Source organism: Anoplolepis gracilipes, chromosome 13 (genome assembly GCF_047496725.1).
Source record: "Anoplolepis gracilipes chromosome 13, ASM4749672v1, whole genome shotgun sequence".
Classification (NCBI taxonomy): Eukaryota; Metazoa; Arthropoda; class Insecta; order Hymenoptera; family Formicidae; genus Anoplolepis; species Anoplolepis gracilipes.
Genome location: NC_132982.1, coordinates 4,039,007 through 4,052,221, shown reverse-complemented (window position 1 = coordinate 4,052,221; position 13,215 = coordinate 4,039,007). Strand labels below are relative to the sequence as shown.

The window sequence follows — 13,215 nt, the reverse complement described above, 5'->3', positions numbered from 1 at the left end:
CACGTGAAACGAGAAAATTTATATTATACCGGACTTGATGTGATTAGAACAAATATGAAAAAAAGTAACAAAAAAAAAAAAAAAAAAAAAAAAAGAACTGGAAACACAGAGAAGCATTATAATAATGTAATAATATTATTTTTTTTATTAATACAGCTATTTTCTAGAGATAAAATAAAGTCACAGCAGCGTGGTTTGCATATTAGAATATGTCTATTTGTCGTTTTTTTTTACAATTTTACAATTAAATTTAGTTTTACGTTGCATTATAAGAGTGAATCTGCAGGATACTAATATTAGCTTCATTAATTTTTGAGATAATTGGAAATTAACTTCAACTTTTTTTTTTATAAAGTTACTTTAAAGACCGTTATTTTATCGCAAGCACGAAAATACCACGCGCGATTGTAATTCTCGTTAGGCTTCTCTCCGTTACTTTCAGTGGCAACCACTTTTGAAATTGACTCTTTTTTCCTATTGTCGTCGCTAGTCGAATTCACCTCCCACCGGGACCATCCTTTTTTTTCTATCCCTCAGCTTTCTCTTTTACCGTTAAAACCCGGCTTGCTTTTACTTACTGGTTCAACGAAGAGAATCCATTCGTCCCCGAAGGGTTGGCGCGTCCCACTCGTCAGAGGGACGATCGCGCTAAGTGGCAGATTCAGGCTGATCGAAAGCGGTCGAAATAAAGAAAAAAAAAAAAGTTCCCAGCAGTGAGGAAAGTCGGAGAGTGGACTTAAGCCCGTCGAGAGGGTTACAGCCAGGGGTGAAAAGAAAAGATGCGTCGATACAAAGTGCTGTTTACGCTATTCTACCACCCTTCCGCTTTCAAACAGTGTTCTTTTACCTATTCGGCGCTTCTTTTGCTATGCTATTTCTTCTCCTTTAGATTTGTCCTTGCATTTTCGAATCATTTTCTCCTGACAGATAATTAAGCGAGATTACGAGATATTTTATTATTTGACTAAAGCGAGATATTTGCGGTCGGACAAGTGCTCTTTCGTACATTTCATTTATTATTTACACAATTTTATATAATTATATATTTATTATTATTTACATTATTATATTTATTATATTTATTTATATATTTATATATTTTATATAATTTATATAATTTATTATATTATTATATTGTATATTATTTCATCAAAGATCAATAGGTACAAGTCTTGTCTCTTTCTTTCGGCTTGTGACTTTTCTCTCGAATATTAGAAAAATATCTTCTGCTTCATTCTCGTCGGATCCAATAGCCTAAAAAATATTGGCGACAATTTTTCCTCTTCAGACAGTAAGATATGACTATAAATTTCCCTCAATTTACATTTTTTTTTCTGTCTGTTTCGTACATGGGATGCTTGATCTGGATGACAAAGAGAAAGCTGATGGGTGGATTGTCGCGTGGATAAAGGTGTCTTCACAGGGTGACCCTTTCCTCGTTGCGGCGGAAGGATGGCAGTAAATCTTTCGTCGACAAGCGAGATCCATTGATCCCACGATCGAATGTGAAATCCACCTTTTGTATCTTCCACGCTCGTCTGCTGCGGGGAGGTAAATAATGTAGAGGGACTCGTCGAGAACGTTAGACAACAAATAAATCAGCCTCATCCCGGGCTGCTGCTGCCCGGTGGATCCTCGCGGTAATCTTCGTGATGGCCGAAGCGCTCTTTGTCGATGTCCTCCGAGGATCGTTCCGACCGGAGACAGAAGCATTGTGGTTCTCTTTTATTTTTCTCGCCGGCGCTATCGATCACGCTCAAGTGGTCGCTCCGCATTACACGTCTATTCTTGATGAAAGTGGATCGACACACGGATCGAGACTGATCTATTTTGAGGACGAGCATAAAAGAAGTGCATTTAAACGACTGTGAACTAAATAATTCAAATTTTGACCCAAATAAAAAAAAAGAAGAGAAGATAGAATAAGATTTCTATGTCGAGTCAATCGGAACTTACTCGCAAGATTGCTAATTTTATCATTCACATACATATTTATTACAGTCTAATTTTATGCGTAATTCAAATGGAATTATAATAGCATCATAGAAATTTACTATAGTTCTTTTTGAATTTAGTGTTTTTGTCAGCGGGCAACGCGAATAAATGGCAAATGTAAGCTTTTTCGAAGACTCGCTATTTATGTAATATGGAAAAGAACAGTTCTGACGACGACACTCTCTCGAAAGAGGTCACATTATCGAATATGTCGAAATATTTTTCGTTTAGCGAATTTTTCACTTCCTTCCCGTTCAGATTGTGTATCTCGAAACATTCCCCGGCATATATATCTCTTTCGTCCATAAAGAAAGTCGCTATCAAAAAGTGTATTATTACCGAAATCTCTCCTTCTCGCATGAATAAAACAACCGGACATAATATATATATATATATATATATATATATATTTCGTGGTCGGATGCTGCGGAGCTTAGAATGCTCAAGAAACGACTTCCGGTGCGTTTCGACTGACTCGAGAGAGAGAGAGTCGAGGGGAGCAAGTTGAGATTCACTGCGAAAATCTACGAATCTCAGACTGCTGCAGACGACGGTGCATTCCTTATCGCAAGAGGGAAAAACGTCGTGTATTCCCAAGATCCATTACCATGTAAATATTGCATCGAGTTGCCTCTCTCTCGAAATTTTATGGCCAGTCACATGCATTATACCAATCGTATTTTAATTCGCGACGTTACGTTATCGCATTTTTGCCATAATATCTATGACAGCAATATTATATGTACATATATATATATATATATATATATATATACACAAAAATATATTTTCTATATATTCATCTGAACTCGTGATTTTTTGTTTAACACAAAAATACTAATTAAATCTTTCCCGTATTAAAATTACAGCCACTTCTATCTTATTTGTATCAATTTTAACAAAATTAACTGTATATATTTTACGTTTTGCAAACTGAGATTTATAAGTAATTGTACAGAGAGAGAGAGAGAGAGAGAGAGAGAGAGAGAGAGAGAGAGAGAGAGAGAGAGAGAGAGAGAAAGAGAGATGCGCAAAAGATCTCTTATTCTTATGTCTGTCATCTTATTTATACTGTCTTTGATTCTATAGAGGAGCATATGTAACTGTACGCAAACTGCAAACATCCGTGTATTTGCATACTTGAGCTTGGATAGATTACTCGCGCGCGGATTACACGTTAGTTTACGTGAAATAATATGTGCCCAACACAAGAAGGATCGCGTGTCTAACTAAATTCGAACATTTCGGTATACACCTGAAGTCGCTGAAACTACGCTTAATCCGATAAGTATAACGGAAAGAGACGTTAAATCGGATTACGTGCGTTGTCCTGGTAGAAAATGAATGAAGTTATTCGCAGAATATGCCGTCGAGTATTGTCATATTAATGAAATCAATACCGATGAAAACAATGTGAACATTGACTGCGAATATTTAAATCACGTAATCTAATTCCGCTAAAATAGATTATTCATGTATAATCTCGGATTAGAATCTTAAAATAACAACTTTATTAACCTTAAAATAATTTAATATAGTTAATATTAGCAGCTGTTTATTATTCCTGGCAATAATTATAAGATAACTTTATAAAATTAATTTTGATGTTATTGATCGAAAGTTGAGCTATATTTATACTGATACTTTGATTCATCATTTTAATATTATCCCATCTTAGCATCTCATAGCTTGACTTATATTCTAACATAAGATTAATATCCACAACACAATTGTCATATGTTGCTGCATACTAATAATGTTTGTTTCTTTTGTTATAGGTAAGGATCTAAATTTCGCCAGTAATAACGCGGGTGAGTGTTACATCTAACAATCTATATACTATTATTATTGCATGTGTCTTAATTATTTTTCAATTACTGATTGTTCATCATGCTGAAAAGAGAATGCGATACTTTTTCACGTAACCCCGTACATTATAATGAATATTAATATTCTCTTCTGTTTTTCTTTGAATGTTTTTTCCAAGGTATTACCGATTTTATTATTAACGATTTACGACACATGGTTAAAAAAGTTATTTACACTTTACGATTGATTACACAGATTCGAAAAGTTATATATATATAGTATATATATATATATATATATATGTATATATATATATATATATATATATTTGCAAATTTTTTTATTAATAATTTATAATTAACAATGATTAAAAAAGCTGTAGGGCGATTTAATTGGGCTTTGATCATTTCAAAATAATCTCTACGTACGCATTTATTTATCTTCACTATTTATCTGTCTATTATTTTCTGTTGCAATTACTTTACCTATTAATATTTCAAACAATAGCAATGTTTTTAACAATACCGTTATATAGAAATTATTAATTTTTTGACGCAATTTCTAACGTTGCATGAAGAGCGACTCATCTTCTTTTGACTGTCTCTTGAGGGCAAGGAGAGCCAATTCCATGCAATTCGCCAAAGATTTCCGTACGCGCGTGCACCAGGTCGTATCTTGTATAGGAAAAAGTGTTCTTTTGCGAAGCGAAACCCCCTGTCGATGATGGTAAAAGGGCTGGTCTTTCATGGGGACCCATTGCTCGCAGAATCAGGCGAAGAAAAAGAAAAAGAGATCGGGGAAAAGCGTACCGTCGAGATAAGGATGGTAGTAGCTTGCAGGCAATCTGGCTGATTAGGCTCCGGGATAGTAATCCCGTAGATCCCCGACGATGCCGCGGAATCGTTTATCCGACTGCCTTCGTCGTGTATCAAGCGAAGAAAAGGAGACCGAGTCTGTCGAGCGAGAAATGCGACGTCCGTTACATCGGTACCGTGCCAGGAAGATTAGGATTCTTCGGGAGGAACTCGGGAGAATTCAGGAAAGAGGGGTTTCCTTTCATACACCAGATCGACGATGTAGTGTACTCGTATGTTACACTCCTCTTATCTTCTCCCTTTCTTCTTCTCGTTGCTCTATATCTTTCATTACCTCCATTTTTTCCCGTTTCCTCTCGTTTTTCATCCTTTCTTCGTTTCCATATTCCGTGTCTCTTTGATAGAATCGTTAACTTTTTGCGACAGCTTCTATGAAATATGCTACGAAATCACGACGTGATTTGTCCGATTGCTATACGAGACTTAAACAGAAAAAGAGAAAATATATATACATCTTTATCAGTTTTCACATTCATTCGCAATAATCTTTTTTTATTCATATCTGTAAGAGAAATCGAGATTTGTGAAAGCTTTCGTCTCCAGAATGAATTTACATGTGGCGAAGCGAAACGAGACGAGAAGAGATGCGCTTGAGCCGGCAGATAAATAAATAAATATACAAAATCCGCATTGCATATATATACACACACGCACGTATGTTTGGAAAGGTATTGACCACAGCGACTGGCGTTCGTGTCGCAAGAAGAGTGGAAACGCGTCGTATCAATTTTGCTGGCAACAAGTTTGCTATCCGCGCTTTTTACTCTCGAGCAATGCATTTAAATTATTTATAATAGAAGTGCTTTTTCAATCTACGTCAGCGACCGTGAACGGAAGAGCAATGGCAGAAAGATATGTAGAGGATTGTTCAGAGTAAAAGAGTATAAGACAATTGTTCGAAAAATAAAAGTAATGCAAGATAAATATTTTCAGTTTTTCAATTTTTGTTCAAGGAGATGCTCCGTCATGACGTTGTAAACAATTTTTACACAGTTTTATTATAATATTCGTAAGAGCATAACTCTAAAAGCATATGATATTTAATTTTGCAGATATTTTATCTCAAAATAGAGAATATAATATGTAAAGTTATAAAATATAAAATACAATTAATATAATAATAAATTAATATTAAAAAATTAATATAATACAATTAAATTGATAATACACCTTATACTTTGTTCCATTATATTAAACGCAAATAAAATATTTTATTATATTACATGAAAATATCCGAACATGTTCGAATTATGTACAATATAAAATTTATTAGATATTTTTACATCAGACGTAGCTGATAATCTACAATAATATAATTATAATAAACTAATTATAAAATAAATAAAATATATTAAATTCTATAAAAGAGAACATAATATTAATGCTTTCGACATTTATATTATATATTATAATTTTTTGTTATCTTTATATTTATGTGTATATTTAAACGTTTGTAATGTTATTATAATTTTACATGCGGATATAAAGATAGAATTTTAGAATTAAAAAAAAAGGAATATATAAGAGATGCCACTTTGGCCATGTCCAATGTCAGATTATTGGGATTAACTAAGAGATTTTAAGAGGATAACATGGGATTTGATTGCAAGAGATACATTGCAAAGCTTTCAAGAAAGCTTTTTTGTCTCTACCATAATTATTACTTGCAAGATAATTCGTCAATAATTCAATGGTTTCTCTTATATTGCATTCTACAAAAAGCAAATTGTAGGTCAGGTTTCAATTATTGAGAGCATGCACTTAAGATATTTTAAAATTAGTTTATCAGTTTTTTAGTTTAGTGATCTTTACCATATATGTATAATGAAAACAATATTTTCATATTTTCTTCAATAATTCTGTATCGAGAAAGATTAAATATGTTGTATAATAATTGAGAAAGGAGCTTAGTTATTTTCAATCACACATTTATTTATATAAAAAATATATATATATATATATATATAATATTTTTCGACTTTATAATATACATATTAATTTTCAATACACAAAATTTAAAACAAGAAAATATTTCCAGAAAAAAATCCATGATTAATAGAGCTCTTTCTATATATTTTATCAAATTTAAAGTGGTATCAGTTTTTTTTTGTTTTTTTATAAGTTTTATTCAATTTGTTGATCGCCAAAATTGATCTAAACGATATCTGCGTAACCCTTCAATTAATGCAATCGGAGTTAATTAGTCGTGGCTCAATCTCCCATTTTTTTTCTCTCGCTAACTTGTGGCAGCCAACCGGCCGTGCACATTGGCCCCGTAAAAAAACCGCTCGCTTGCAATTTCTCGTTTTCGGTGGTCGGTTTAATTAGAAGGCAACGCGGGCGTTAAAGCAAACGAATACGCGGCCATTTTCTTTTGCCCGTCGCATAAACATTGTCCGAATATATTCACGATTTTACGATAAACTGTGCCTTTGAAAAATTATTATAATTATCTAATTATTATATATGTGCTTATAAAATATGCAAGTAATCAACGTAATGAAAAAAATATTTGCAATCTCTGCGATGTCTATTTAAACTTACAAAATTTAAATTCAAATTTTATTTACTTTTATAATGGGCTGACTTGATGATTTGAGCTGTGTTGAAAAGTTAAGTAGTGGCGGTCGTATATAAGTCAGCCGCTGAAATATTTGCTCCACTCGACACTCGAGAGTCCAGCTCTGCTGCGTCCGGCATTTCTAGACTTTGATAACATCTCTAGATCGCACTTGAACTAGTTGTTAATTCCTTTTGGAGGATTTGGAATCAAACGAGAATTGTTGCAATATGTGCATTTTGTGTATGGTATTAGTAATATCGTATTAGTATCTTACATATTGCATATCTGCACATTTGTAAATGAATAGCGTTACGTCACGGTAAATTAAACTGAACCGTTTGAAACGAAAGAATGTTTTACGGCACTTGCGGAAATGAAAATACAGGAAAAGAGAGAAATGAAAGTTGAGCGTGTGCAGATAGAGTGTATTATAGTTTGGCCGGAAGCGGACGAGAGTGCTATTGGCTGCGCCGTATCGTGTAACACGATCGCAAAGGGTCCGCTTCCTCCCTCGCATGCCGGTGACATCGAGCGGATTTGCAGGGAATTGCGGAAAGTGCAAAGCGTGGAAAAAAAAAGGCAGATAAAACACGATCCGAACCACCTGGCGACAAAGGGGGAGAAAGTGAGAGAGAAAGAGAGAAAGAGAGAGAGAGAGAGAGAGATCTGGCAAAGGAGTCGGGGGGAAAGAATGGAGGAATGCGAGGGGGGAGGAATGTCGAGGGGACCAAGGGTCGCGTACGCGGGCGTATCGGTCGAATTATCGAGTGGTACGTTACGGTTTTATGCAGATTCGCCAGAAATGTCGGGGCAGTTTCGAAATTAATGGTGGCCGGACAAATGTTTCGCGGTTTTTCTGCTGAATTATCGTGCCCCCGGGCGCAACATAACGCGCACCAGCCTCACACATATGCATGTGGGTGTGTGCATGCTGCGAACAGCTATACGTACACCCTCTCCCGTGCCATCCTCCTATGCACGTGTGTCGCACATGTGAACGTCGCGAACATCGCGACATGGTACGCGTACATGCGCCAACGGCGAAATCGGCTTCGGGTAATGTATACATTACATGCGCGGTCGTAGCGTGACACACTCGGTTACAAATGCCGGTATAATGTCCTGGAATATGTGTCCGTTTTTACCTAAAGCTCCCCAAAGTGGCCTAGAGCCCGCAGGCAGAGGCAGCACACAGTACTTTGAAAATTTCATACGATAATAAGAGCTGAATTGATTGGTCATCTAATTTCGAATTCCCTCGATTACCGATAGTTGCCTTGCGCAACAAGATGATGTAGAATAGATATACATACTTCTTGATTCTTTTCTTCTTAATGTGATACATTCCGACTATTATTTATATATTTATACAATATATTATTACATTTATCCCAACTGTTCACGTTTTATGTCAATAATTTTCGTTTTTTAAGCATTATGCATATATAATTACACTTTAATGTATATATTTGCTTGCTCTTTATTTCATATTTTTTACATTTTTTATGCTGAATATTGCAGAAATCTATTGTATGCTTCCTGTACGTCATTAATCACATGTATAAAAAATTCTGCTTTTATTTTCCATTTATATCTAATGTGGAGTTTGCATCAATAGTGTATTGAACATGATGAAAAATCTATCTACTATAAAAAAATATTGGTAAGTAATATACATAGATTTCATATAAAAGATTTATAAGTATTACAGAGATTTTTCAAAGTTTATAATAAATTTAATTTTTTTTTCAATTTTAGAAATAAAAAGTTATATTGAAAGTTAAATGTTGAATTACAACGAGAACGTTTTATTCTAAACTAATACACACACATACGATATGTTCCAAACAGAAACATTAAAACAATATGCGGATCAATATGGCGAACGAATTTCATCGCGGGATAACATCGTTCGCTTTCAACGATCAGATCACTTAAATTAATTTTCGATCCCTTTTATCCCGAAACTGCACTACTGGATCGCACGTATTATATCCTATAATACGTGCGATCCACTAGTAGCATCCAATAGCGTCAAAAATCGCTTATGTATGAGCTTTACCGGTAATATATTACGCATGTGGATATTCTGCGTAAACCCCATCAAAGAAAATAACCTACATGGGAAATGCGCATATGGTATCCCATACACATGAATAGATATTAATAATGGATAATAATGCGGATAATATATACAATATGATTTGCTACCTTTCTACATTCTTTTCTGTGACTAATTTTTTTTATATGTCTAGAGACGTCACTGTAGGATGGTCGTGTGACAGAGCATATTATTACAGAATACGGTAGAAAGTATAATATAAAGGTATTTTAAAAAAGTATTGATATTATAATTGATAATTAAGGAATTGAAATTAAATTCCAGAATTAAATTAAAACTCTCGTTTCTTGTTAACTAAATTATGTCAATTTTCGACATTGTCAGCGAGATACGTAACAACTGACGTACCGTGTACATACACGAGCACGTGTTTGTCAATTGGTTAGTCGAATGCTTCGACAATCTACGATGCGCGCTCGCACGATTAATCGAGACGGCTCGTTGGGACGGAACTTAATTCGCGCTAATCGCTCGAGCTCGAATTAATTTTGGTTTCCTCCTCCTCCTCGTCCTTCTTCCCTTCCTCCACAAGCTCTTCCTACTACTAGCGTTTAATTCAATTCGTCGTCGGCAATCAAGCTTGAGTGTTCTATACCGGAAGTTTCCGCGTTCCTTCCTCCGACTATCTTAGGTCTGTTCTCTGTCTCTCTCTCTCTCTCTCTCTCTCTCTCTCTCTCTCTCTCTCTCTCTCTTTCTCCTCTAGTTCTATTCTAGTCCTCTCCCCCGCTTCTTTGTCCTATTTCTCACTCTCCGTTTCTACTCTCCTTCGCATCACTTCGTCCCATTCTCTACTCTTCCTGTTCACGCAACTTTGAGTTTCGTGTTTCCGGACGAGAACGAAGATCAGGAGAAGAACAGACGCGGCTGTTAAGGGTAGGGATAGTGATAGTGCGGTTTAACCGTGTCCGGAATTACCGTCACAGCCAGTCTAAGACTTCCCTAGCACGTACCTTACAGATTTAACATGTTCCTTGCCGAATTGTAAGGTAAGAGATTCCGACAATTGTTTCCACAACTATCTTATTTCAATGTACAGTGTGCGCTGCATACATTGATTTTAATCAATATTTATAAAGAACTTAAAAAATGCTATATAATCCTATAAGCGTTTTTCCTTTCAACTATTTTTGTTTTTGAAGCTGTAAAATCGGTGGATTTGTGGAAGCATTCAGTATTTTTGACATTGACATCAATTAATCGATCGACGGCGTGATTGATCGCTGCTTCGCTGACGGTCCTCCAAACCTGGTCACGCATCTCTGTGGTCGCTCTCTCGCTCTCTGTCTCTCTCTCTCTCTCTCTCTCTCTCTGCACGCGATAGAAACCTTAAATGAAACCTTTCACGCCGCGTGACCGATCGTGTCACTGCTCGCTGTCATGAACGATCAGCGTATTCCAGTAACGCAACCAAATCAGTCGTATCGCCACTCGAGTAACGTGTGCCGCTTTCAATAAGCCTTCACGCGAGCGTGCAATGCCGTTTATGCGGGACCGTTGGTTTCCCCTCGACATTCACATAGATATCAATTTTGTCGTCGATAGCGTGATTGAGAGATCGTCGCGTTGGTAAATATGCACATTTGAAAATTGTCACGCGATTTTGCGTAAGGGAACTCAACGACAGTTAAAAAAAAAAAAAAAAAAACAGTTTGCAAGAGACTGATATATAATTATCAGATTTTTCTTTTTTTTTTTTTTTTTTATTATCTTCTCTCGTAGAGCGTCGTATACCTACCTACCTACCGTGAAATTGATCGTTCTTGTTGCTCACAGAAATGCTGGATCGACATTGACGAGAATACGGTCGCTGACAGTTTCATTTTTCTCGACAAACGGCGAGTATTAAGGGATTACGCGTCGCAATATGTTTATTTAAAGCGGGCGCGCGACCCGCCTCGCTGGTAGAACTGAAAAACGCAACGATATTTATTCTGAAAAGCGGGTTATCGGCAGTCGTAGATTTATATGTCCGTGCATGCAACGGACCGATAACTATTCCTCCATCCCGGTTAAAAAATCTCCCTCCCCCTTTTTCCCTCCTGACCCCTTCCCCCTCCGCTATATACGTCCATTCCACTCAGAGTCCCTTGATAGTGCAACATTTATATAGAAAAACATTGTTCATCCTTGTGGCAAACTGTTGCCATGCTATTTTTCATCCAGATGAATGCCAGTTGCGCCGATGAGAGTCGAAGGCTCGCGCTTGATATATTTTTCAGTCTTGCGCTATTTATAAAAGTTCGCTGTTTTTCGCACGAGCGTTACAAATCATCACTGTCAAAACTATACGTGTATGTGGGATACGATAAATCATAATATTCACGTATATATGAGTGTAATGGAATAAAAATCGCAGTCGCATCTTTTATTTCGAAGCTGATGACAAATGTTTTTTGTCCCGAGTTATAATTATTTTGAAAAATTGATACGCACCGGGTATTACATACAATGAGCTTTTGTCGTTTAATTCTCTCACAGTTGATGGATTATATAAACGTTGCAACTTTTATTGAAATAAAAAACGACATAAAATTTTTGACAAAGTATTTGCAAATGTGCGCGTGAAAAATATATCAGCTGTAAGAGGTTGCAATTTTTCATGGAAAAAAATTACGTTAAGGAAGGAGACAGAGACAGAGAGAGAGAGAGAGAGAGAGGGAGAGAAAGAGAGAGTTCGAATGACTCAAATCTGTAAACTTACTTATATAAGTATACGTTGGAAAAGAGACGTTTTCGATTCTTTCGATAGCCATCGGAACCGGCCATTGGTACGGGCGATGAAAACGGATCGTTAGTGACGATTTTCGCTGACGGTCGGAAATCCGGCCCGACGGTTTTTGCACGTTTTTATTTAAGGCGAAGATTACCCAGGAGATCGGGGCGTTTTTAGCACGGCAATTCTTCAAACGGCGAGAAAGAAACCGTATGCCGGTGTTCGATGAGCCGCGGAAAGTTATCGGGATATCGACTAGATTTAGAACTCCATAAGACGGGGAGATCTACGTGTGTGTCCCGGAAGCTGGATGCCCGGCCCCAACCCCGGTTTCTTATATCCGCAACTGAGGTAATTCAAGCGCGAATTTCATCGCGGAATAAATACATATATAACTTGCCTCTCGTAGCGAAGGAATCAAACGATATTCGAGAAAATTATCGAGCGATACTTAATATTCCCTGAAAAGCAATATCGAAAACAGATACTTAATAATCTTTCTTTTTCCTACTTTATTTTTTGTTTAATCGTATCTCGCTGTTTTGAATATTTATAAACTTATTGACTGGCTGTAAGTATGATTTTTTCAAGAAATTCAATATTTCTTTATTAAAAATTAAACGCAGAAAAATAGTTTCTCGCACATATATTAATACTTGTAATGAATTTCTTTTTTTAACTGAATCACTTTGATGTGTAAAGTATTAATATACTTTTTTTAATTTACAACGAAATCGAACGATAGCATTAAATAAATGGAATATCGAACGGTCGATATTATTTCGTGTATTGGAACTGTGTAACAATTTCAATCGGCTTTAGCTTCGACGATGTCGGATCCAGACGATCATCGACGAGTGTTATCTTTTTTATTTAAAAAATTCCCATGCGTGTATATTCAATTCAATTAACTATTAAACGATGGTAAAAAGCTACTTTTCCAAAGCGTTCGATATGAAAGCATTTTTACTAGTATCGAAAAAAAAAAATTATTAAATTTCTTCTGTTACTTTATGAAAATCTCGTAATATTTTTGTAATGTCTATTCGGTACAACTATATGGGATATTTATTTAAACGTAAGAAAAGAAATTAAAAAGTTAGGATTTTGCGATGATTATCGAGATAACATGAAAATC

The 13,215-nt window shown here is 35.8% G+C and overlaps 1 protein-coding gene across 6 annotated transcripts in view; it reads left to right on the top strand.

Annotated features, from left to right (window-relative positions):
• LOC140672493 (agrin) overlaps positions 1-13,215 on the top strand; it is a 335,476-nt gene that overhangs the window by 124,343 nt on the left and 197,918 nt on the right. For 5 of the 6 annotated variants that reach the window (XM_072904689.1, XM_072904693.1, XM_072904690.1 and 2 more), the window contains exon 4: positions 3,774-3,806. The exons of the other annotated variant lie outside the window; for it this stretch is intronic. In XM_072904689.1, coding sequence (XP_072760790.1) covers positions 3,774-3,806 — 33 coding nt within the window. The remainder of the gene's footprint in view (positions 1-3,773; positions 3,807-13,215) is intronic. 6 annotated transcript variants of the gene reach the window in all.